The sequence below is a fragment of the Chanodichthys erythropterus genome, chromosome 11 (genome assembly GCF_024489055.1).
Source record: "Chanodichthys erythropterus isolate Z2021 chromosome 11, ASM2448905v1, whole genome shotgun sequence".
NCBI lineage: Eukaryota > Metazoa > Chordata > Actinopteri > Cypriniformes > Xenocyprididae > Chanodichthys > Chanodichthys erythropterus.
In genome coordinates this window covers 34,829,876-34,857,190 of record NC_090231.1, presented here as the reverse complement: position 1 = coordinate 34,857,190, position 27,315 = coordinate 34,829,876, and the positions used below count along the sequence as shown (strand labels likewise).

The following is a 27,315-nucleotide window of genomic DNA, read 5'->3' as shown; positions in this document are numbered from 1 at the left end:
TTCATACAGTGGACTACCAGTAAAATTGATAAAAATTTGGGACCAAAAATTATTCAGACACTTTGACCTGACCATGTTTTGTTTACGTGTTATCTGACATAATTAAGATTAATTTTTTTTCTGACACAGTTTAACTCTGAGATCTTGTCATATTTTATTACCATTTTTTTTATTTTTATTTTGATAAATTATGATACAGAAAGAATATTCTTTATTAATGTATATGCATTAGTAGCAAATTAGTCATCAGCCACCATAAATGTGTGGCATATATGCATCAATATCAATAGACTGACATTAATAAACCCACACCAATCCACCACTACATGTTTGATCTTGTCTAAATAATTTTTACAGACAAGCATCTACAAACCAACCAATATTTTACACGCGTGTTATCCTCAAACACAGACTCACACACACACACACACACACACACACACACACACACACACACACACACACACACACACACACACACACACACACACACACACAAAAACACTCTTTTTCTCTTTGCAAGTGTCGCTTCCTCCTTATGAGATGTTGTGGTTTAACATGTTTGGTTTCTGTCCCGGTGTGAAAGTGCTGATGTGCCGTCTAAGTAGGAAACATAAAACACAACACCCAACCAAAGTCAAAGCCTGCAGATACACACGCACAGACACACACATGCGTTCCCTCCCCCTTCCCTCCCACCCACTGGGGCTTCTGTAATCTGTTGACAACACTGACTCACATCGGGTTGAGATAAACACTCCATCATAACAAAGGGGAAAAGAACATTCTGGCACATACATTAGTCTTAAACTGAACCATCATCAAACTTAAAAGGTTTTTGCAAACACCTAGACATTATGTCATTATTTTCTTATTAGCCCAATACATATGCATCCATTATAGTTATTATCTGTAGTTAGGTTGAAAATAAACACTTATAAATGAACAAATTATCTGCTCCAAGAACAAACTGAATGGCGACCAAGCCCTTTAAATTCTAAACAATTAGCATTCATGGTTAACCTTAATCTGACACTAAATGAAGACACTGTGTTCTATATGTAAGAGAGTTTCGGTTCTGGCATGTCAGTCACTGGGTGAAACTCTTTAATCTTATTAACCTCTGGTCAGTAAATGTCAGCAGGTCAGGCAAGAAAAAAAAAGGAGTACTTTCACAACAATCTCTAGCTTTTTCTTAAACAAATAACCAAATAACTATTGATGGTAGTTACACGTTACTACATGCACTTACTATAGTAATAACAGCAAATTATGCATAATTACGAGTAACTAACCCTAAACCAAACCCTAACCCCAACTGTGACTCTATAGTAAGTACATGTAGTTAATTAATAGTACTCAGTACTTTGAGTAATTACAATGTAACTACTGCACTGTAAAATAAATTGTAACCCTATTGATAACCAAATATTTGCGTTTGATCTGAAAACAGTGTAGGAGGACACATCTGAAGTGCTAAATAATCTCTAATCTCTTTGAAAGAGAAACAGCGGAGGCTCACACAGATGTTCCACTGCCCTATACCTTATCACTAATAGATAATGACAGCTGCCAGCAAGACTTTGCATTGCCTGTGTATGTGTGTGCGAGTATATGCGCGCGGTGATTCAGAGTGGGGGTGGGGGGATTAAGTAAGACACAGCCGTTAGTCGAATAAACAGCCAAGCACTCCTATGGCAGTCCACCCCTGCCTGCCATAAATAGGTCAGTGGAACAACATTCCCCAATCATCCAGCATGGCAACATTCCCATGCTGTGCCAAACAGCCAACATGGCCGCCCATGTACGAGCTGTCAGAAAGACGCCATCGTATCGCATCACATCACACAACACCACACGCTTAGTTACTTATTAACTTATGCTCCCGGCAGTTTCAGATGGACCGAGATGTTCCCTCAAATGCACAGAATGTGCATCACTACAAATCACAAAAGATCTAATATTCACTTTGCAATTCAAAATCGAAGAAAACATGTAAATGAACATGCAAAACAGCACACAGGACAGTCCATGAGACGTTTTGGAAGCAAAACAGCCACATTATACATGCAAGAAGAGGCATTAAGAGCTCAAAACATTAAAGAAACATTAACACAACAGCTCAGAGACATTTCTCACGCACTCATTCTCTCAAGTGCACGCACACACACACACAAACACACACACACATATTTCCATGGATTTTCCCCAACTTGGAAGTCCCTCTCCTACCTTTCATGGCTGTGATCATTAAGTACATCCTGAGGCCCTGTGGCCATGCAGAGGACCGTCAACAGCTTTGCCTTAAGAGCATGTGCAGGTTCGGACGCAAGCGTTGTGCTGCTGACTGACTGTAGCGCTGCTGTGCCTCCCTCTGCCTCTCTTCTCTACCGCATGAGAATCCATGTGACCGTGACATAAGGACTAAAACCCTTTCTTCCCGCCCCCACAACCCTTGTGTGACAGCTGTGTCACCCAATGGGTGATTAGTGAGCGAGTTTTTAGTTGACTACATGGTTTAAAGGGTTAGTTTTGGCTCACCTTGCACTGCTCTGTAACGTGTTTTCATGACACTATAGTGTATGCAGGAAGTTGTCTGCAGTTAACACTTTCACATTATGAGAGCAAACTGAAACATTTTCCCTTCCTTCCTGAGAGTGTTGTATGGTGACAGACATGGCATCGCCCTTATAACACCATCTGCAATGACTGTCTTTTTTGCTGATACATCATTACTATTATTATTAAGCACATTATACATTAGCAAGGATTTAGAAATGAACTAAAGACATATATACAATGTGCTGAATAAATGTTTTGAGTGGACTTTTCACCCTGGAGGTAGTTTGTGGCACTTCTTAAATTTACATAAGTAATCAATTTATCCAGACTTGTGTTGATTTCACTAACTTAATGCAAGTAACTTAAAGGTGTCGAAGAACAGGTTTTTAAAAGATGCAATATAAGTCTAAGGTGTCCCCTGAATGTGTCTGAAGTTTCAGCTCAAAATACCCCATAGTTTTTTTTTATTCATTTTTTTAACTACCTATTTTGGGGCATCATTATAAATGCGGCGATTCAGGCTGCAGCCCCTTTAAATCTCGCGCTCCATGCCCCAAGAGCTCGCGCATAACATGAACATAAAAAAAGTTCACACAGCTAATATAACCCTCAAAATGGATCTTTACAAAGTGTTCATCATGTAGCATGTCTAATCGCGCAAGTATAGTATTTATTTGGATGTTTACATTTGATTCTGAATGAGTTTGAGGCTATATGCTCTGTGGCTAACGGCTAATGCTACACTGTTGGAGAGATTTATAAAGAATGAAGTTGTGTTTATGAATTATACAGACTGCAAGTGTTTAAAAATGAAAATAACGACAGTCTTGTCTCCGTGAATACAGTAAGAAACGATGGTAACTTTAACCACATTTAACAGTACATTAGCAACATGCTAACGAAACATTTAGAAAGACAATTCACAAATATCACTAAAAATATCATGTAATCATGGATCATGTCAGTTATTATTGCTCCATCTGCCATTTTTCGCTGTTGTTCTTGCTTGCTTACCTAGTCTGATGATTCAGCTGTGCACAGATCCAGACATTAATACTGGCTGCCCTTGTGTAATGCCTTGAACATGAGCTGGCATATGCAAATATTGGGGGCGTACATATTAATTATCCTGACGGTTACGTAACAGTCGGTGTTATGTTGAGATTCGCCTGTTCTTCGGAGGTCTTTTAAATAAATGAGATTTATATAAGAAGGAAGAAACAATGGTGTTTGAGACTCACTGTATGTAATTTCCATGTACTGAACTCTTGGTATTCAACTATGCCGAGGTAAATTCAATTTTTGAATCTAGGGCACCTTTAAAGGGATAGTTCACCAAAAAATGAAAATTTGCTGTTAATTTTCTCACCCTCAGGCCATCCAGGATGTATGTGACTTTTTTTCTTCAGTAGAACATTAAAGAAGATTTTTAGCTGAAACCGTGGTCCTCTGTGATTCATATAATGGAAGTCAATGGGTGCCATCACTTTGAGATTCAAAAAAACCCATGCAGACAAAACAAAATGAATACCCACGGCTCCTGATGATACATTGAGGTCTTAAGAAGCGAAACGATCAGTCTATGCAAGAAACTGAACAGTATTTACAACATTACTACCTGCAATCCATAGCCTCGGCAAACGAGAGTGTTTACGGCAGTCTGGAGCGCAAGCTTCCTGTCGCATAGTGACGTATGAGCTCAAACGCTGGGAATCTGTTAAAAGTCAATCTTCTCGACTGAGATTGCACAAGCAAAAGTAATCTTTTTTTTATATAAGTTGCGGCATTCAGGATAAGTACAAGTAAGTAACCCTTTCTGTTGTAAACAAACACCGCGTCAGCTTACGTAAGTTTGCTCCTGTTCATGCGTCATTATGTGACAGGAAGCTTGCATTCCAGACTGTTGTTCACGAAGGCTGTGGATTAGAGGTAAACATTTGGGGTAAAATTGATTCCATCTTCTACCGATTCGAACCGATTCACAAATTTCAAAAATTGATTTTCTAAAGGTTTGTTAATAATGCTATGTTATCGGAACAAACGAGGTGGTAGATTCAACTGCGAGAGCAGTGCAGCATCCGGACTGTTTAGAGAGTGCACAGGCTTGCATTATGAATGAAGCTTACTTGATAGCAACAGTTCGTATATCAATATCTTAAATAGAAAATAGATAATGCATAGTGAAATAATGTATAGTTACAAGCACACATCAAGCTTTTCTTGCGATCTTGATGCCTCTTTTGTGTACAGCAGTGGTGTGAAGTATTTGAGTAAATGTAATTAGTTACTGTACTTAAGTATCTTTTTGGCTACTTTGTAGTTGTACTGAGTATCAAAGATATTACCAACTTTTACTCTCTACTTTACATTTTTTTAACAAGTAAATGTACTCTTTACTCCAATACATTTGTCAGTTACACATTACATTTTGCATGGCACCTAACTTTTTCTGCAGCAGTTTGTTTCTGCTATAAAGAAGCAATAATCGCCATCTACAGGGCATTGAAGGTACTATATCTTGTGCGTTTTGCCTTTACTCACCCAAACTTGTCAACAAGGCTACTTTACATGAATGTGAGTGCATTAGCAGGCGGTTGCTGAATGGCAGGTGTTTGATTTACGAGATGAGGAAATGACTGCAGCCGGTGATGATGAGACTGAAACAAGCACAAGTAGACTTTGACTATTTAATTTAACTTAACACATTATTTTGTTCGTTATATTGACAAGACCTTTTTGAAGGTGTTGAGGACTAGTGCATCTTTGAGCCTACATTCAGTATGAGTAAAATACTTAAGTACTGTTAAAATTAGATACTCTAAGACTTTTACTCAAGTCGTATTGGAATTGGTGACTTGGTAACTTGTAATAGAGTCATTTGTGAGGTATCTGTACTTTTACTCAAGTATGTTTTTCAGGTTCTCTTTACATCTCTGGTGTACAGGTACTTTTTACACACGAGAAGCACATTGAACAAGGACGCACAAATGGTTACCATGGTAAAGAACAATACCTGCTTGTAAAAGCGAATTATCATATCCTGTATCTGAGGTTAAACCACTAAATCTTGAGAATGCAACAGCGTATATTAGATTTTTTCTAACTCTTGACCAATCGGCATTAACAGTAGCTGCTGTTCTGTTCTCATGCTGCTGCTCTCCTCCTACTCTCATCTGAACTCTTCCCTCTCTTCATTAAAGCTGCGGTGAAGTGTTCCCAGCAAAACAAGCCACTTAAAATCAATATAATAAGCAAAACTGTGCCAGGGAAACAAATATAAACAATATTACTCATATTATTTATTTAAATTTGAGTTAAAATATAATATTTATAATAAAATGCAATGTTTAAAATCAAATCTATGCATATATCTAATCGAAATTCAATTCAAAACTTAGAATCGACCACAAGAATCGATTTGAATCGATTTGTGAGATTCCAAAAGATTCCCACCACCCTAGTAAAAATGTTGTAAATAATGTTATAAATAAAGTTTCTTGCATAGACTGATCGTTTCGCTACTTAATACCTCAATGTATCGTCAGCAGTCGTGGGTATTCCATTATACAAAATCAGAGAGGACCACGGTTTCAGCTAAAAATCTTCTTTACTGTTCTACTGAAAAAAAAAAAAAAAAAAAAATCACCTACATCTTGGATGGCCTAAGGGTGAGAAAATTAACAGAAAATTTTCATTTTGGGGTGAACTATCCCTTTAAAAACGCATGCATGTTTAATGCAAAAAAATATATGTTGAATGGAAGAACATAAAGCCTACTACTGTTCAAAAGTTTGGGGTCAGTAAGATTTTTTTAATTAATACCCGTATTCAGCAAGGAAGCATTAAATTGATCAAAAGTGGAGTATCAAAAGTCAAGACATTTATAGTCTTACACAATATTTCTATTTCTATTTTTTTTTTCATTAAAGAATTCTGAACAAAAAAATGTATCATGGTTTCCACAAAGATACTAAGCAGCACATTGATTATAATAAGAAATGTTTCTTGAGCACGAAATCAACATTATAGAATGATTTCTGAAGGATCATGTGACACTGAAGACTGGAATAATGGCTGAAAATTCAGCTTTGCCATGACATATAACGTATAACGTAAAACAATTTTATTTTAAAATATATTAAAATAGAAAAAAATAGTACTGATGTTTTTACTACATTTTGATAATAAATTTAGATTTGGTGAGCATAAGAGACTTCTTTCAAAACCATTAAATAATCTTACCGACCCCTGAACACGTATATAGGTTATAACATTTTGTTCCAAATTAAAAGGTTAATATAATTTTATGTACAGAATTAAGATAATTTATTATATATAAATAAACTATAAATGATTATAATTTTTAAAAAAATGAATTTAACATATTTGTTATATCTGTATATTTCATGTATGATCTATATATTTCATATTTATTAAAATAATAGCTTAATAGCTAGAGAATTTCGCTAAGATTAATTTAATTTATTATCATAATTTATATATTATGATAACTTATAAATAAATATTATTTTAATAAATGTATTTGTATTTTATTTGTATATTCCATATATAGTAAAGCCATCAGCAGCACAGCAGTGATTTGAAATTGCATGTGTTTGCCTACAGGATAACTGGCTTATTTGAAATTCTACCCATATGTGTGTGTGGGGTACAAACACATGCGCATGCAGCCTTATACAGGTCTGGCTGAATCTGAGGGGAACGGGGCCATCTGAATGCTAATGATCTGGCCTGGACCCAACACAACACCCTCTCCAATCCACTATGGCCAAAAGGTCTGCTCAAAGAAGCTACACAGCAAACTGAAACAAGCAACGTGCAAAACCATCTCTGCGGTTGTGAAAATCACTATTACGCAACAACAGAAGCTGTAGGTAAGAGCCTGCTGGCTGACATTATCAGGTAAACATGTTTCAAAGACGCCAACTATGTGACCTTAAAGTGACAGTTCAGCCAAAATTAATGTTTGCTTTGTTTAATTATTTATTCATTCATTTTAATTCAATCACCTTACGGACCACAGTTTGAGAACCACACGAGCTTCTAAATCCTGTTCCTTCTAGAAACATCTTCCACATGCTGTTCAACTGAGGACTGAATAGTTGAAATAGAGATGCTAGAGCCGCTTCTGCAGGTCTCATGTTTCACGGGCATGACAGCAGTGTGAGGATGGGTTTCTGTTGTGTGAGACACTCTCACGGAGAAATTCATCCCTCTGCAATCCTGAACACAAGCTCTCACTGGGCTGGGTTTAACTTCAGCAGGACAGACATGCTAATACATGCTCCCAGCTGCTGCTTGTTTGCTTGGTGTCTCCAACACAAACATCAAGACACATACGCACACATACAAACACCCACAGTGACTCTCTCAGACCAAATTCTCTTATTTAAAGGTCCCGTTTTTCATGTTTTTTTGAAGCTTTGATTGTGTTTATAGTGTGCAATATAACATGTGTTCATGTTTCGCGTGTAAAAAAACACAGTATTTTCCACATAATTTACTTATCTGTATACCGCTGTTTCCACTGTCATAAAAACGGGCTGATGACTTCCTTGTTCTATGAAGTCCCTCCTTCAGAAATACGTAACGAGAATGCCAGCGGTTCCTATGTTGTGATTCGACAGCTCCGGACGCACCGTGCCCGGAAAAGTCACGCATCTTACCATAACGTGGAGATGCACGCGCTCAGTGTTATTGTAAACATGTCTTTAATTCTACCCTATCAATTTGAGCCGGAATCAGACCCGGTGATTGGACTGCGGGATGAAAATAACAGCGTTTCGACGACATGTTGACAAACACACTCTACAAACGCAACTCTTGTGTATTCCTGTGGGCGGAGGTTAGTCAAAAAACTGTTTTAGTGACGTCATTAAAGGAGGAAGTAGAGGGATGTAGTCCAAACTGGCCGTTCGATGTAGGTGACAATAAAATATCTCACTTGGCATTGAACTTTGAGCTTTAAAATTTTACAGATTTTATGTATACTCTAACAACAACATTACACACTAACTAAAGTTTGAAACATGGTATCACGAAGAACGGGACCTTTAAAAACGACCAAATACATCTAAATGCAATATGTAACTAAGCTCTAGCATAGTACAGCGCACAAACTCATTCTAGTTTCAACGAGTTTCACACTCTTATAACACTTTGCTTCCAGTATTTTCAAGTACACAAGGGACATCTCAGCCAGTAAAGGGGATTTCAAATCATTCAGTGCACAAACAGGAAGTCACTTTTGGTAAACCACAGAAGCAAATTAGTGTGCAATTATTTTCTTGAGCAGCTCCTCTCACCTTGACCAACATTTTTCTGTCATGTAGGCAAAACTTTTCAGCATGAAACCAATCTATAAGAAATGACTCTCTTCTGTTTCCTTTAACATCTATTAGTTTAGGAAGGGGCATGTAGAGCACATCAAATGAACAATTAATAAATTATAAATTGTATTTTTATTATATATACATACATAACATATATAGAAAAACATACATGCATGTGTGTGTTTGTGTGTGTTAGTTGCGTAAAAGAGAGAAATACTGTTCATGTAAACACGGTGTGGGGTGAGAGGAGGTGCGAAAGATCAGTTACACCACTGACAAACTGGTAAACACAGCTTTAAGAAGCAGCTACACGGATATCTCAACGATCTTACTGAAGGTGCAACAATTACTTACTAGGAAATGAAAACCTTACTGAAAAGTGATGGGCGTTGGTGGGAGAGCACTTTTTAAAACAGCATTTACTGTATTATCACTGTCGTCTGATCTTACTTTGTGAGAAAGTGACAATGCATGCTTTGATCTTCAATCTGATTAAAGAGATGGATGTCAAAGTGGGTGTCAACATTATTAACGTTTTTCTTGAACGTTCTAGAAGTTCTCTTGCTCTCTTTAATTACTTTAGGTAACAGCTTCCCTGAGCATTTGGTTCTTATATGCAAATGGAATAAGTTACAGAAACATCTGTGGCCACAGGAATTTACACTTACATGAACAATACTTACATGTGTGTGTTTTCTTTGCTGAGGACACATCTGAAAAAGACAAGAAATAAAATGCATATTAAACAGGGCTTGTAATGTAGCTTATACAGCAAAGCAAAGCAACAAGGCTTTTTTCAGAATATACTCTATTAAAACAGCATTTTGTTTTGTGATACTGTATATAATGTATGAATGGTTGTTTTGAGTGAATGGTTTAATTTTTTGCATTTGCACCTAATATTCGCCTATATTTTCTATCAAGTTTTAATTTGTTCTGGTGTAAATTGGTTCTGCTGTAGGCAATTTTAATTAAGAAAATATTATAATAAATTAAGAAAAAAGAAAGAAAAAAATTAAGCTTTGTTTTAGATACCAAAAATCATTTCGCCTTGAAAAGCTAAGATTTATTTATTTATTTATTTATTTTTAATGATGGATTCTAATATCTAGAGAGCAGGGTGACTAGTCACCAGCCAATAATCTTAAATGGCAAATATTAGACAATTGTCCTGGTCAACATATTGTTAAATATAATAACAAAGAAAATAATAAAACATAGTACATATATAGTGCATGAAGTACACATTCATGTTTATTTGATCGCATGGAAAAGACCTGAAGGCACTCTGTAATCCCAAGTCATCACAGGCCTTGGTTTACGCTTTTACATTCAGGGCAACTCAGGCCAGCGCAGTCAATCACCATTAATCCATCCACTCCCTTTAATCAGGGCTATTGTACCACAGCCAGCTCTATTGTGATGTAAAGTGTCCATCTGAGAGAAATACAATCTGTCATGACTAGTGATACTGCCGAAACGAGATACAAGTGGTAAATGGCAACTGCCAATCAACAAAGCATTAACCAGTAATTTGTGCCAAATGAATTTCCATCTGCTTGTAAATTAGACTCCGTAATAAAAGAGTTCATGTCCAATTCACAGCACACAGCACGAGGAAAGATACAACCATTAAATTGAATTTTCCTCGGTACCAATTTCGGTACAACAGTAAAAACTGTTGAATTTTACCTATTAAAAATAAAATATTAATTAATTTGTTTATCATTTATGATGATAATAATTATAAATAAACAATACTTGTAAACATTTGAAGGCTACATGCTGATGCTGTTTACAAGTAAACACTGTTTATAAAAAGATCAAGTGAAAAATTTGTAATAAAATGGATAAAAAACAAAACAAAAAAAAACATACTGCAGAACAAGTGACAGGTCTATTAGTTTACGTTTACACTTTTAAAGGAATGGTTCACCCAAAAATGAAAATTCTGTCATTAATTACTCACCCTCATGTCCTTCCAAACCTTCCAAACTTTCGTTCATCTTCGGAACACAAATGAAGATATTTTTTATGAAATCTGAGAGTTTTCTGTCCTCCATAGACAGCTACACAACTGACACTTTGATGCTTCAAAAAGTTCATAAAAAGAAAACAAAACTAATCAATATGAATTAAGTGATTTAGTCCAAATTTTCTGGACACTTGATCGCTTTATATGATGAACAGATTTAATTTAGGCTTTTATTCAATATAAACTTTGATCAGCGAACATATACTGAAGCTCAACCGAACCTGCTTGGCGCGCGAGAACAAACCTTTTCCGGAAGCTCAAACGTGCTGCGTAAACGAGAATGAACCTCATTGGTTCTCGCATGTCAAGCAAACAGGCTTAAGCTTCCGTTTACCACAACCGCTGTGAGAGTTGATGAATTTTTTGAATATAAGCCTAAATTCAATCTTTGGAGGGACAGCAAGCTCTCAGATTTTATTAAAAAGATCTTCATTTGTGTTGCAAAGATTAAACAAAGTATTACAGGTTTGGAATGTCAGAATTTTCATTTCTGGGTGAACTAACCCTTTAAGGTCTTCACTTAAAATTAAAAATGTATATTCACAGAATATATTTAATTGTGTTCAGGCAATCTATCATGTCTAAGTAAAAAAATCTGTGTTGGTCCTACATCCAAAAAAAACTGTATACACATGTGCAAAATGCGCCTGAGGAAAACCGTTGGTATGGAGAATTCAAATGCAGGTTCAATGGTGAATTCAAAATTCAAATGGTGCTGAAGGCCTAAAGAAAAAAAAAAATATTCCCATGAGAATACAGATATTCATCGTCACAAGTTCCAAGACGTTATGGTGAGCTTTGAGCAGTGAAATTATTTTCAGAAGTTTTGCTTTAGGACCTGGTATAATGTTTAAAAGGCATTTTATAGAATTGCGAGTTTATGCATTCATTGGTTTCATGGTCATGTTTATTAAGTATTTAAGTAATATAAGTAATCTGTGTGATATGTACGCCATGCAACCACTGAAACAAGTCAAGCTCGTGATTTTCTTATATTTTTTTATTTTTATAAATCGCTCATGTCAGTAACATTAAGCGGTCCTGAAAGGTGTATATATTTACATACCATGAAATAAAAGGTAAAGGAATAAAAGGAAGTCCTCATTATATAATTAAGTAACTTCTGTTCGGTCATGTGCCAGATGTGATGCAGGGAATCTTTGTTATTAATGTTAGTTTTTATTGTTATTTACAAGTTTTTAACAAATGCAAAGCAACTTTTGTAAGTTTTCTTCACCACATCAATACATCCTGTTATGCAGACGACTTCTTAAATGTATTCAGTGTTTTTCATTATTTAAAATAAGGTATATGTCAAACCTGTTGTCGGTGTTCTGTATTTTGCTGAATGTATTTGTTTTTCATTTGCTTTTTTCTTTTGGGACTGTGAGAAAAACAATTTCTACTACAATTTAAAATATATAATTGGACCAACGGCACAGTTTGGTAAACTAAATTTTTCCATTGGCTCAACATACACTCAACATATTGTGACTGTTGCCACAATTGATAAAATTCAATTAACAGAAATTCAATTAGGCCGATTCAAAAATTTTGATGTTACCAGACCAGAAAATTGAGCTGGAGAAGTCTGATTTTTTTTTTTACAGTGTAAAGAAACACCTCAAAGCTGAGGCATTTTTGTGTTGTCAGCGGCACTGTGGAGCTTGTGGCTGTCTAAACAATGCAATTGGCTACGATGCTCAACGTTTCAAGAACATTTTGTAAATGGAAACCTCTGACGCTCTTCATAGAGCACTTACAAAGATACACGGGTGCATTTGAGATACATTTGAAAGCAGCCGCCTATCAGTGGGTACCGAATATACCCGGTGCTTTTGACAACCCTAGAAGATATAATAAGGTGGTAAATGATGGGCACTTTCATATGTTAGACTTAAGCTTATTGTTCAAGAATTCAGTTTATCATGGATGTGAAAGTGATAATGTGGAAAACCTCAAGTAGCTGTATTAAAATGTGTATTGTACATAAAATGGATGTAGGATCTTGAGGAGATTAGAATGACTTGATGCTTAAACCAGCATATTCATTAAACTGATAAGAAGAGCTTTCTCTTTTCTTAGCTCTTTTTCATGTCTTATTTTCAGCTGGACTAGAACAAATATTCTGGCTTGCAGCTTTTGAGGAGGCACATTCATTATTCCTCTCCAGCTAAAAATCAGAATGATGAAAAGAGTGAATCTGACTGCAAACCTTTATTTATCAATCTATTTATGAAATGAAACTGAAGAGGCTTTGTATCCTTCCCATATTCACAACGCTAAGTAAGAAGGGGCTTCAGATCTGATGATAATAAGCAGTGAAATGACAGCAAATCTCCAGTCCTTGTTCTTTCCATCCATTTCTAATTGGTTTAACTCCTCTGTCTCAGTCTCAAACCGCCTCCCCCTGAGTCTCTTTGTTTCTGTCTGTTCATATTGAAATTTCCCTGTAATTCTCCTTCCATGCTGAGTTTGGCTCTTAAGAACAGAGAGCATGTTTAGGTGAATGTACATGAAAAAAATAGCTGAAGGTTTAGTGGATTAGATTGTAATAATGCTGAAACATTATGGAAAGATACATATATATATATATATTGTGTGTGTGTGGGGCTGGGCGATATATCGCATGCAAATGTCACGCGCATTTTGTCAGTAAAGCCGGTTCCCTGATTACCGCTAAATCGCCATCACCTGCTTTCAAATGGAGCGGCATTTAATAGACAGAGCCGTAGATCACTGACAAGCCACGCAATATCACGATTCATTTGCGATAATGAACGTGATATTGCGTAGCTTGTCAGTGATCTACGATTCTGTCTATTAAATGCCGCTCCATTTGAAAGCAGGTGATGGCGATTAAGCGGTAATCAGGGAACTGGCTTTATTGACGAAATGCGCGTGACAATCACATGTGATATATCGCCCAGCCCTAGTGTGTACTGTGTGTGTGCACACTGCACATATTTCACCTGAGACCTCATCATATAGCACTCACTGCATAATTAATCATACTAAAATATAACAACTGCACAAGAAACAGACTGGGAGAACACAACCCACTGGGTTTCAAAATGTGTGTCAGTTGGCAGGATGCAGGGCATATTGGGCTATTAAATTTTTTAGGATGGCTTTTAGGGGAGAACATGTGTGTTTTCAATCTTTTTGAGAGATTAGTCGGCGCTGAATGACACAGAAACTGCCTCAGGATTGAGGTAAACTACTCACTTGGTTATTTTCTTCTGTTTAAACCAGACACTGAGAGGACCGACATTCAATAATGTGCCTAATAAAGCTTCTTTACACAGTCATCTAACAATAAATCATCAATTATACCTTTACACAATTAACAAAGCGTTAGCTCTGATGATGACTGCTTTACTGATGTTGTAGTGAAACAAACATATGGTCTCTTCAGCTCAAACCCTGGGGTCGTTTACTTAATTCACTGATTTTTTTCCAAAACCAAATTTGGTACTAGTGATTTTGAGTTATGCAGAGTTGAATGGGTTCATGTAAGGTTGAAATTGCACTTTAATTTGAAACCGATATCATTACTCAGGTGAGCTGACCATGTTGGGGGTTAGTTAGGGATGGGAGTACATAAATTGAGGTTTTAACTTGGACACACTTGGGAATCTGATATGTTTTATTCATTGTTCAGGTTTAATGTTTAATCAAGTTGGGGCAGTATCTCACCATGTTTAAGAACCCCCCCCATTAGAAATTCAAAGATTTTTTGAAAACAGCTTTTGTATTTTATGAGGTAGTCCTGATGGTGTGGAGTCTTTGTTTGATGTGACTGATGAAGTATTTATAGCACTCAAAGCACAAAATCCACGATAAGAAGGATCTTCAATCAAAAACATGTTCCACAACGATTCATTCCCTGAACAAACAACACAAATCCCAAAATCTTCTCCCTCATACGATGAAATTATACATCTCTACAACCTAAGCTGCTTACCAATGAATGAATGAACTGACAAAATATTTGTATAAAATGAATACATCATATATATTATATACATTATATATATTATATATAAACTACTGCTCAAAATTATGGTGTCGGTTCATAGTGAGGGTAAAGCTGAATTGTCAGCAATGTTGTCACATTTATTATTATTATTATTATTTATCATCATTATTATCAATGTGGACAGCAGTTGTGCTGCTTAATATTTCGGTGGAAACCATGATACATTTTTTTTCAGGACTCTTTAATGAATATAAATAGAAATCTGAAAAAGTTTTACTGTCACTTTTAATTTATTTAATGTGTCCTTGCTGAATAAAAGCATTAGAAGTCTCCAAACTTTTGAACAGTAGTGTGTATATACAGTACACACACAAATGTATATTTTATAGGGGTGTGACGAGCTCTCGAGTCACGAGATCTCGCGAGACTAAACTGTGACGAGATTTCTCGTCGAGGCGAAAAGTAATCTCTTGATGTTGCCATGACAGAGTGTTAGGATGATTAGGAAAGAATTTGCCACCGCTACGTTTACATTACGCCTCCACTGTCGTTTTGCTTTATATTTAAATAAAAAACATTTAATTCAGTTGGATAACGGTCGCCGCCGCTCCATATTTACAGAGTTAGGCGCGATCGCTGATAGTGAAAGTAAACGCGAGCGCGCATTCAAACGCGATCTCAATACCCCGCATTCTGAAAGCGGCTCCCTGATGAATACAGATATCTCTCAATATGAAAGCTATTTTAGGCTGGGCAGTGTAGTTGTAACCATGTCTTAGCTCTGTATCCATGAAAACGAATAACAGTTTTCTCTTAATCTGATTAAGCACAAACAATAAGGTTTCATTTGTTAACATTAGTTAATGCACTGTAAACTATGAACTAATAATTAATTACTATTTTTATTAACTAACATAAACAAACATTAATAAATACTGTAGCAAATATATTGCTCATTGTTAGTTGATGTTGGTTAATACATTAATGTTAATAAATGAGACCTTATTGTAAACATTTTTATTTATACTGTTTTTATTTCTATGATCAGTTTGTGGAAAGGAGTTCAGTTAGGAGGTCAAAAGTTGTAGAAGCTCATAAATCATATACAGTAAGGTCTAAAGAGACTGAAATCATACAAAAGAGAAGTCAGTCAGTTGAGTTAGTAGCAAAACCTTTTACAGTGCTTGAGTTTTGTTGTCTTTTACTGCATATGATAATTCACATTCAGAAAGTAGAACTGAATGACATTCATTACAAGATGATTAGTTAAAACATTTCAAATACACCTGCAGAATATTTTTTTCTAGTCATGATTTCACCATTGAGGATTTCTTAAAAATAGTGTGTAAAAATCTTGTCTCGTCTCGTGAACTCAGTCTTGAGTCTCGTCTCGTGAGATACCCGTCTCGTCACACCCCTAATATATATATATATATATATATATATAAAAAATTATTACTATAGCAACTACATGTAACAAGGACACTGAAGTAAAGTGTTACCCAAAATTCTTCTCATTTTTGTATAATTATTAGGCAAGTAGTATTTGACAGTTATTTATTGAGAGAACATTCTCAAAAACATTCATTCCACTCCTTTCTCTCTTGCACTGTTTGACTCTTTCAGTCCTTCTTAATGGGATAGCTCATCCAAAAATTCTGTCATCACTTACTCACCCTCAAGTTGTTCCAAACCTATATGAATTTCTTTCTTCTGCTGAACACAAGATATTCTGAAAAATGTTTTTTCCCCTCCATACTATGGAAGTAAATGGGGCCCATCAGCTGTTTGGTTACCCATATTCTTCAAAATATCTTCTTTTGTGTTCAGCAGAAGAAAGAAATTCATACAGGTTTGGAACATCTTGAGGGTGAGTAAATGTCATTTTTGGGTGAAGTATATCCCCTTAAATCTCTTAACTGTGTTGGCATCAGCGACTGTCACTTAAACTGATGACAGGTATTCTCTTCAGTTTGAAGATCGCACTGATATCCATGACAGGCTTTGCACTCACACAGCTCAAGCTTTGCACAATCCCTGGAGCACAAACATAATCATAAACCCCTGAATTCATCAACATCAAACAAAATTGATGCAGTATCAAAGAAATTTTATAAAACAAGTATTATGGGCTCTAATTGGATGACCTATGTTGAAGCCTTTGATAAATGCAGAGAAACACATGTTACCAAACATTCTATATTAATGTGCCAAATTTCTACTTTGTTTGGCAAGAGTAAACAATGGCTAAGCTGATTAACTATATTTACTCGGCTTGAAGAATTATTATTATTTACTCAGATTGTTGCCAATAAATAAGTGTATCAATAAATGAAACTTGCTATTATATACAAGTTGAATTCATTATAAATTATTTAAATTATTTATATTTAATAAAATAAGATGCACACTGCACTCTTACCAATTGACAGGGCCTGAAAAAAAAACACATACAAAAAAACCCATCACAAAACTGAGCATAACTGCCATAACTGAGCTTACAGATAACTCCCTCTATGAACAAGAGCCATTTTCCAGTTATGTTCATATTTTTTGTTTGTATGATGTACATATATTTACGGTTTCTGAGACCATTTCTTTTCTTATTTACTAGGGCTGCCCTCGACCAGTGTTGGATAAGTTACTTAAAAAAAAATAATTACTAATTACATATTACATCATCAATGTTGTATTTAAAATCCTTATCTAATTACTCTGTCTGAAAAGTAATTTAATTACTAATAATTAAACTCATTACTATTTACTTCTTAAAATCCCAGAAACATTGACCGGATAGACAATAGAAAGGAAACTCTTTCAATAATTTAAATATGAGTCAAACATGAAATAGTTTAACCTATAGCTTTTTAAAACATTTTAGCTTTATTAAAACATACTATAATACTTAATGTTTTTTTTATGTAAGAAACAGGGATGTCACGGTACCAAAAAATGTAAAGATACAAATAAAACAATGATATTTAAAAAAAACAAAAAAAAAAACAGTAGTAAGTTTTAACAGTACTAAGTAAAAATACCAGAGAAATTTAATAATCAAATCTAAAATAACTCTGCATAGTCATAACTGTATAAGTTAAATATAGATTAATACTTATTAAAGCTTTTCTTTTGTTGTTTGATTATCATTTATAATACAGACAGCCAATGGTAGGCAGAAGTCTAATGGACGGAGACAATATGCTGTTACACATGCTGTTCACATTCACATAACTAACGCGAATATACGCCAATACGGACATTTTGACATAAATGTGTATTTGGACATTTATATGTAATAAACCATGAAAATCTGACACTCACGAGAGACGCCTATGTGTGTGCGCTTTGGTTAAGAGCGCACTTACTGAAGACCGTCTCTCAGAGAGTGCGTGAGTAGTTATTTTTCTCCCTAGGACATAATTTACATTTTACCGTAATGTTCTTGCCTACCTATGTAAAAAAAATTGGAATATTTCCATTCTGCAAAACAGCTACTCGCTTCTGCCAACATCTTCAGACAGCGACTACGCAGCCAACTGGTGTGTAGTTGCACTACAGCTAACGATTTCAAAGAGGCAGTGTTCACTTTTACCTTTAGATGACAAATTTAGATTTTACATTCAATATTGATTTATACAGAACTGTTGAACTAATTTACAGTATGTAATGCAAGTTCATTATAAGTAACTGTGATTAAATTACCTAAAATGAACAGTAATCCCTTACTTTACTTTTTCGGAGGACAAGTAATGTAATTACAGTAAAGGGGCGGTCACAATGCACTTTTCGTTCCATTGACTTCCATTCAAATGCACGCGAATGCGTCAAACCGGAAACGCAAGCTTGTGCAAAAAAAAATTGCATTTTGCTGCATTCCAAAGTTCAAGTTTGGTGAACTCTGACCTGCGAATTTTGCATCACATGAAGACGTGCGACCAGTACAAGATCGATTCGTCACGGCATGTTGAATTCATGTTTATAAAAAAGACGCTGTAAACCGTGACGTTATATCATGACCGTTACAGCATCCGAAGAAATTTTGCACGTTCAAAGTTTAGTGTGACCGCAGCTTAACACGTTACACCCAAGCATGCCACGCGAGTCCTAAAAAGTAAAGCCAAAGCTTCTCTATCGGCCCCAGGTGGCTGGATGCACTATAGGTCAAAAACCCCGCCCTTTCTATGTATTCCAGTGTGACTTGAGACGAACTAAATTAAATTATGCTTCAAATATTTTTTTCCAAAGACAATTTCTGTCATATTAGGCAGTTTTTATCACGCTGGTGTTAGTTCAAATGTTTGTTCTTTAAATAAGTTTGGTTTTACCTAGTTATTTGATGCTATAAAAACGGGGATGAGACGTCACGATTGACAGTGCCAACAGACTTTTTTCTGGATCTTAGCTAGGTGACTTGAGCTTTAACTTTAATTTCTACACTTTCATAACTGTTTATTTCACACCGAAATAATGAGCTGTTCTGAGTTTGGGCGGGACCTTGATATCGTGGCTCCACTTGGTGCTCACTACTGCGCAGACTCGAGTTTCAAGTTCACTATGCGCAGACTCGAGACTCAAGATGTCAGCGCCATATAGACACACTGGTGGCTTCATTTACTACAATAGAATAGAGTGAAGGTGCATTGTCCATATTTTTTACAGTCTATGGTTACACCCAACACTGCCCTCGACTAAAGATTTTTCTGGTCGTCTAGTAGTCATTCATTTTAAATGATTAGTCGACTAATCATTAATAATAAACCATATAAATCATAATAATGTGTGCGCTCAAATGCACACATAAAGCTTGCCAAAGCGCACTGGTAGAAGTAATGATTATGAATGTGTCAGTTTTCCACTTGAATTAGTTCATTTAAAAGTAGACATATCGCTTTCTATAGATATATATTTTTTATGTCTGTGAGCCAAGTTTACCTGGAGTTTCGGTTCTTTTCTTTTTAATGCGCGCGCTCAAGTTCACAAAGAGAGAGGGCAGAAATCGCACTCTGTTTGCCTTCATTATTTTACAAAAGCACAACGTTTTATTATTGTGAGTGCACACAAATAAAAAGTAGACTCTTCACAGATTCAAAAGATGTATTACCCTTATCTGTATGACCAAAAATTACAGCATTTTAAGTGCAAGTGATTGCGCTGGCGCCTCCATGTTAGCCATCATGCAGTAAGCGTGCTACTCTTCAGCTTTCACACTCCGAACAAACACTTGAATAAGCCATATTTGAGGTTGATGAATGATTTGGATGTCCTGTCTGACGTACTGTATTTACCACATAGACCAGTTGTAAACGATCTGTCCGTCACAAACTGCGTGACTTCGATACTTTCTGTGGATTTTTTTTCCTGCGACTAATAAAAATTTGGTCGACTAAGCCTCTTCTCGTTGACTAATGGTTAGTCAACTATTGGGGGCAGCCCTACTATTTACTGACTCGCAGTTCATATGACTGAAGATACATACTCATATTCACAACAGAGTTTTGTTGTAATCAATTTTCTCGAGCACTATATTAGCAAGTAACTAATGCAAAATGTGCAGTTTATATGTTAACAAAGCAACCTCTGTTGTTCAATCACATTTAGCAAATGTTGTGGTCTTTTTTATGGAATATTGCAGTTTATTATAAATGTTTTATCTGTGCACATTTTTTTTTTTTAAATCATGTGTCCTAACTTCCCCTCCTTCTTGCAGCATCATCTCTTCTCTACGCTGATGACATGCTTACAGGTGTGAGAGCAGGACAACCTGTCACTGACATGAGATTACAGTAATAGTAAATTACAATGATCCAACAATTCAATCAATTCCCCATGGACAAAATCAAGTCCCACCCAACACCCAATTTTTCTTGTTCGAGATGCCGTTTCACTTAGATGTACAGCACAATAGGGAAGAAAAAAAGACTACCACAACTGCCGTTTAATGACGACTTTAAAGACATAAGGAAATGGAGAATGTCGAACATTAGTCAGTAAAATGGTAGGTAGAGATTTACATTTTATTTAATTGCATTTCTAGTCCATTTTCCTCTTTCTCTTATTCACATCCTTCACACCACACTTTCTTTTGTATTTTTCCATCAGTCTATTTCTGGCTGACAAGCTTACAAGAGATGATGATCACATTTACGTAATAGTCACACATGAGCGCACAGACACACACCCACATAGATCCAGACAGCACTTACACAAACACTCCCACTGTGCATTACAGCACAGCACTGAGATTATGCCAAATTGGGTTAGTAGAGCAGTACTGGGTTACATAGAACAACAAACACACACTGAGGAGGTACGAGAGGGGAGGAGAAGACAAGAAAGAAGATAAAGGGAGGGAAGGGAACGAGTGGTCATGAAGTGGACTGCCAACACCAGCACAGTTGATTGCTTATGACCAGCTCTGCATGTTAATCTCTGCAAGGAAAAAGCATGTTGATGTTCCCCTGCCGTGCGTAATGAGGGGGCTATCGGCTCCTACTGCGGAGAGGAAAATAACGGTTATGCACCAAAGGGAGGGAGAGAGCAAGAGATCACATAAAGAGATCATGGAGAGTGTATGTTAGCAGTAGGATAACAGGGCTTAAACCTCCAAAAGGATTAATAAAATCTGGTTTCCAGGGACTCTGGGATATGTGAATTTAAAGGTTTAACCATGCACAACAGCCAGAGAACTGGAAAATATTTTCCAGTATATTTTTAGATTTATGTTTGTCCAAAAATCTCATACCACTAGTCAAAAATGCTACTATTTTTTTTTAATTTATATGTACTAATGTTTAACAGGTTTTGGGGTCAGTACATTTTTCTTCATTTATTTATTGATATGTTTAATCAGAAAGGAAAAATGACAGTAAAGATATTTATAATGTTACAAAAGATTTCCATTTCAAATAAATGCGGTTCTTTTTCGAGGGAACGGTTTAGTTTACTGTGCTCACAAGCTAAAGTTGCATTGCTGAAGTCGCGTTTGTTCTTGTTAGTTTTTGTTTGTTCTCATTTGTTAGCTATGGCATGGCCAAAGCCAGCTATAGTACTTAAACAGTGAAATCTAGCATTTGTTTAGGAGAAGCAGTCAGCAACAGAAGGAGAATGCATACTGTAAGTGGATTTGTGTCTTTTCTCATTTGACTGTAGAGCAGTTGTTTTTGCTAGGAAACACTGTTTTGTTTACTGTGCTCACGTGCTGACGTTGCGTTTGTTCTCGTTAGTTCTTGTTTGCTAACAGTTTCAGTCTGTTAAATACTAAGGCATGGCCTGCTGAATTTAATAACAACGTTAGGCGGGTATATAATTGTTTAGTATACCGTAGCAGCAGACACAGCAGTCCTCGTGTGAAGACCAAAAAGTGTAAAGACCAGCAACTCTACCTGCGCAACTCTACTGAGCAAGGACCAACAACGCACTTGGGTATTGCTTTTTTTTTTTTTTTTTTTCCTCTTTCAGAATCAGAAAGAGCTTTATTGCCAAGTATATTTACTAGGAGTGCAACGGTTCTTGGTAAAAAAAAAAAAAAATCGAACTGTACCGTTCAGTTTGGCACGCACTTGCACCGCGGTCCATCTCGAATGACGACGCATCTATAGGCTAATATGTTTGCTTAAAATAGCAACGTGGAAAACAGACAGACAGAGTTTAGATAATGTATGTTTCAGTCGATGGATGCGCATTCTGGCTTCCCAAAATGTTACAACGATGATAATCAAAAATTGTGGACAAAACAGTCATTCTTTGTAAACTTTGGAGTGCCGTATGCTCTAATGTCCAGTTCATTTATGCTGTCATCAACCGGGTGTTGATAGCGCGCGAGCACAGGTGAGACCTGAACAACACACGTTGCTATTTGTGTTTAGACTAAACTCATTTAAGCCTAGCTGATTTAAATATTCAAGATCAAGACGCGAAAGAACTTATTTTAAACAGCGCGCAAATACTGAGTTCTCTTTCAAGTTTTGCACTTCAGCAGACAAATTCATGTCAACATGCCCGTCTTGGCGAGTGTCCTAGCAAAAAATTTGTCGAAAAAGACAATGTATGTGTAACAGTATATGTACTGGATTGTGCATTATGTCTTAAAGGGAAAAAAAAAAAAAAAAAAAACTATTCCTACTTCCTGTGATTTTAATGTTAAATTAAACACCAAATGACAAAGAAATCACTCACTGCTCTTGACTGAATAGCTTTTGTAACTTCAATAATGATTAATCTTTATTTAATTTATACAGTGAAGATAATATGCAGTGTTATTTTATATTTGATTACTTTATCCATTTTCTGTACCTGAAAACTACTGTTAGATATCTGAAAAACCTGAAAAGCATTGTTTATTTTGTTTGAGTATTTGCTCTATTGTATTTATTTGTGATGTTGCTTGTAGTTTGATTATTTGTTCTTATTTTCTTTATTTTTATTTGACAGTAGTCCTATTTTCCCTGAACATAGCACATACCGAACCGTACCGAAACCCTAAAACCGTGATACGAACTGAACCGTGATCAGTTTGAACAGTTGCACTCCTAATGTTTACACACATAAGTAATTTGTCTTGGTGACAGGAGCTTCCAGTGCAGAAGAAAGTACAGACATAGTGCAGACACACATAGGAATTACACAGTAGAGATGAAATATAACAATAATAAATATATATATATAAAAAAAACATTTAAATAACGCAAATAAATAAAGTAGTACAAAACTACAGAATTTTTTAAATTGTTTGAAAGGAATGTACAGATGTTATTTAAAAGCGTACAGTTTATGTAATTTACAAATGTGCAATTTTTAGATGTTTTGTACAGATGTACAGTTATAGTAGACAGTGTATATTATAGGAGTTTTTAATTGTCCAGGCTGAATATAGCTTGTGGGAAAAAACTGTTCTTATGCCTGGCTGTTCTGGTGGTAGGTGCTCTGTAGCGCTGACCAGAGGGCAACAGTTCAAAGAGAAGGTTTCATACAGCTTATTCTCATTCTGTTTGTTTGTGTGATCTTCATCACTGTGTGCTTCCAAATTCCTACTATTACGAACACTCATAAATCATGTGTCACATGTTGGAGGTAGTGCAATTCAAACAACCTGCATATTTTACATATGTCCTCTAGTACATTACTTTCTATTCCTATTGGTCTCTGGAATTGCCATTCTGCTGTAAACAAAGCAAACTTCACTACATATGTCGCTACTCATTCAGGTCTCCACCTCATGGCCCTGACTGAGACCTGGATCAAACCAGAGGACAGTGCCACACCAGCAGCCCTCTGCACTAACTTCACTTTTTCCCATTACCCCTTGCCTGACTGGGAGGGGTGGTGGTACTGGTCCGCTTATCTTTATCTCTGAATGGAATTCCAATCCTTCACTATCTCAGTGTGGCAATAGCTGATTTGAATGGCATGCAAATACTATCACTCATGCCATTAAAAAGCATTTTGTAGTCATTTATCATCCCCCAGGTAACTTCTTGGAGGAGTTAGATGTGTTACTCTCATCCTACACTGAGGATGGTACACCTCTTGTATTACTTGGAGACTTCAACATTCATCTAGAAAAAACTCAGGCTGCTGACTTCTACACTCTGCTTGTCTCATTTGACCTCAAGCAAGTGTCTACTATGGCTACCCACAAATCAGGTAACAAATCAGACCTCATGCTACTGGGGTACCTCAGGGTTCAGTGCTTGGACCACTTCTCTTCTCTATCTACATGTCATCACTGGGATCTGTCATTCAGAAACAAGTTTTTTCAATTCACATTTATTTGTATAGTGCTTTTCACAAGACATATCGTTTCAAAGCAGCTTTACAGACAATGCATGTCAACATTACATTTTAGAGAATCTGGTATCAGAGGTGACTGTAGCCAATGTTTGTGGTTTCAGAAATGTACGTATAATCATGCAATTTGCTAACAATGTAATATTTTTTTTCCTGTCATTGCTTTGCTGATGAGACAACTCTACCTCTCATTCCAACCAGATAATCCAACAGTAGCTGCTCACATTGCAGCCTGCCTGACAGACATTTCTGCCTAGATGAAGGACCACCACCTTCAACACAACCTTGCAAAGACAGAATTGCTTGTGGTCTTGGCCAACCCAAAACTTCATCACAACCTCTCCATTCCACTAGGTTCGTCAACCATAACTCCTTCCAAGATAGCCAGGAACCTTAGAGTTGTGATTGAAGATTGTTTCACAGACTTCACAGACCATATTGCTACAACAGCCCAGTCCTGCAGATTTGCCTTATACAACATAAGGATGATTAGAGCCTTCCTATCAGAGCATTCTTCACAATTTCTCGTCCAAGCACTTGTTCTATCCAGACTGGATTATTGTAATGCTCTCTTGGTACCGTGCACGGCATAAATGAGTACACACCCTCTGAACAATTACAAAAGATGTATTTTCTTTATGATCGCTAATACAATTTATGAAAAGATGGCAAAACTAAAATGTATTAAACATATACATAATAAAAACTGAGAAATATATGTCATTAACCCTCTGGAGTCTGAGGCTGATTTGGGGCCCTGGAGAATATTTGACATGCCCTGACATTTGTGCTTTTTTCAGTTGTTCATAAACGTATTAATGGAGAAAGTGTCATTACACTGTATTCAGCACGAACTAGGCTAATATGTGAGCAACATGTATGTACATGTTTTTTTTTTTTTTGAAAGAATAATGTTTATGCTTGGTTATTGAAAAAACAAAAAAATTAAGTCACTGAAATAAGGCCAAAAAAATAATATTATATGTGTTCACAAGACTTCTGGGTATCAGAGATTGTAGACTAGAGTTTTTGCTTCAAAACGATGTAAACATTATCCTGCCTACTCGTTTATATAAAACAATATATTAATTTAAATTTTGTAAGACACTTTTTGTCAAGAAACACAGTATGCGTGGAGGTCTGAATCTTCATGAATAATGCTGTGATTCACACCTGAGAAGACAAAAGATCTGCATAACGACCTGTAATGACCTGCATAATAATGAGCCCAGTCAGGTAGTCTATGTGAAAAAACCCTCTGTGATTATGTCTCAAGCTCATCATGGTGTATATCAAACATACAGAAAAAACAGCAATACTGTGAAATATTATTACAATTTAAAATAATGGTATTTTATTATATACTTTAAAATATAATGTATTTCTGTGATGCAAAGTGTCTGAACATTCATGTTACCTCTATGGCATTTCATATAGGCTTTTAGCTTAAAAGTATGCACATTTGGAGAAATATTAATGGATTCCCATATGTTTATGTCAATTTTCTATACAAAGGAGTAATATTTATTCAATATTTATTGTCATCACTATGGGCGCTGGATACTGTGTTTTCAATTCATACTTGCAGCCGGAGGGCGCTCTGTCCACCTTTAGTCCACAAATGACTCTAAAGAAGAACAAGCATACAATGTGACTTTCCAGGAACTAACAGAGGCTTCCAGAGATCACTAACCATGGCTATAACATGCAGAAAAACTTTTTTAAAGATAATAAATACACGATTACGACTATGTATACATGTATTGCCTCTGAATAGTGGCAATACATGTATACATCGTATAATTTGCGTCTGAATAGTGCTCGCTCCGTGGGCATGGGCGTGGCCGCATTAGCGAATAATGAGCTGAATCTGACATGGCTGACGTCTGACATGGTACTTTTTTCATACAGATTATATAAACAGAATATTTGTTTTTGATTTGACTTACACGATTTCAAACCGGACATTTCAATGTTTCTTTAGACATAAGTCTCATTTTTGTGTCATTAGTATTCACTAAGTTACACTTCATTTTCTGAGAACTATCAGACTGGACTTCGTTCAGAGGGACATGACAGATCACGCATCATGTTAGTTTTCCTTTACGGTTCTGCCATTTAATAGACAGGAACCGTAGATCACTGACAAGCTACGCAATATCGCATTCATTATCGCAGATTAATTGCCTTCGATAATGAACGCGATATTGCGTAGCTTGTCAGTGAACTACGCTCTGTCTATTAAATGCCGCTTCATTTGAAAGCAGGTGATGGCGATTTAGCGGTAATCAGGGAACTGGCTTTACTGACGAAATGCGCGTGACAATCGCATACGATATATCGCCCAGCCCTACTGAGAGTTAATAGCCATAAAATAAGTAAATTAGCCAATTTTGTTTAAATTAAGGATTGCAGAAATAAGTACACCCTAGATTTACTTCAACAAATGTATAATATTCTAGTACTTAGTATGCCCCCCATAATTTTGAATATACTGTTCTGACCCTTCTTGGCACGGAGTGTACAAGTTCATGACAAATTGTCACATCTGTCCTGTTTAACTCCTGGATGATGAGCTCCTTAAATGCCCTGATCTT

At 36.1% G+C, this 27,315-nt stretch overlaps 1 protein-coding gene across 3 annotated transcripts in view; it reads right to left on the bottom strand.

Annotated features, from left to right (window-relative positions):
- The window catches only part of rorab (RAR-related orphan receptor A, paralog b), a 63,871-nt gene that overhangs the window by 14,622 nt on the left and 21,934 nt on the right, over nt 1–27,315 (bottom strand). For 2 of the 3 annotated variants that reach the window (XM_067399557.1, XM_067399558.1), the window contains exon 2: nt 9,599–9,628. In XM_067399557.1, coding sequence (XP_067255658.1) covers nt 9,599–9,628 — 30 coding nt within the window. Of the gene's footprint in view, nt 1–2,232; nt 2,393–9,598; nt 9,629–27,315 lie in introns of those variants that run through there. The other variant, XM_067399559.1, reaches the window with a different exon arrangement.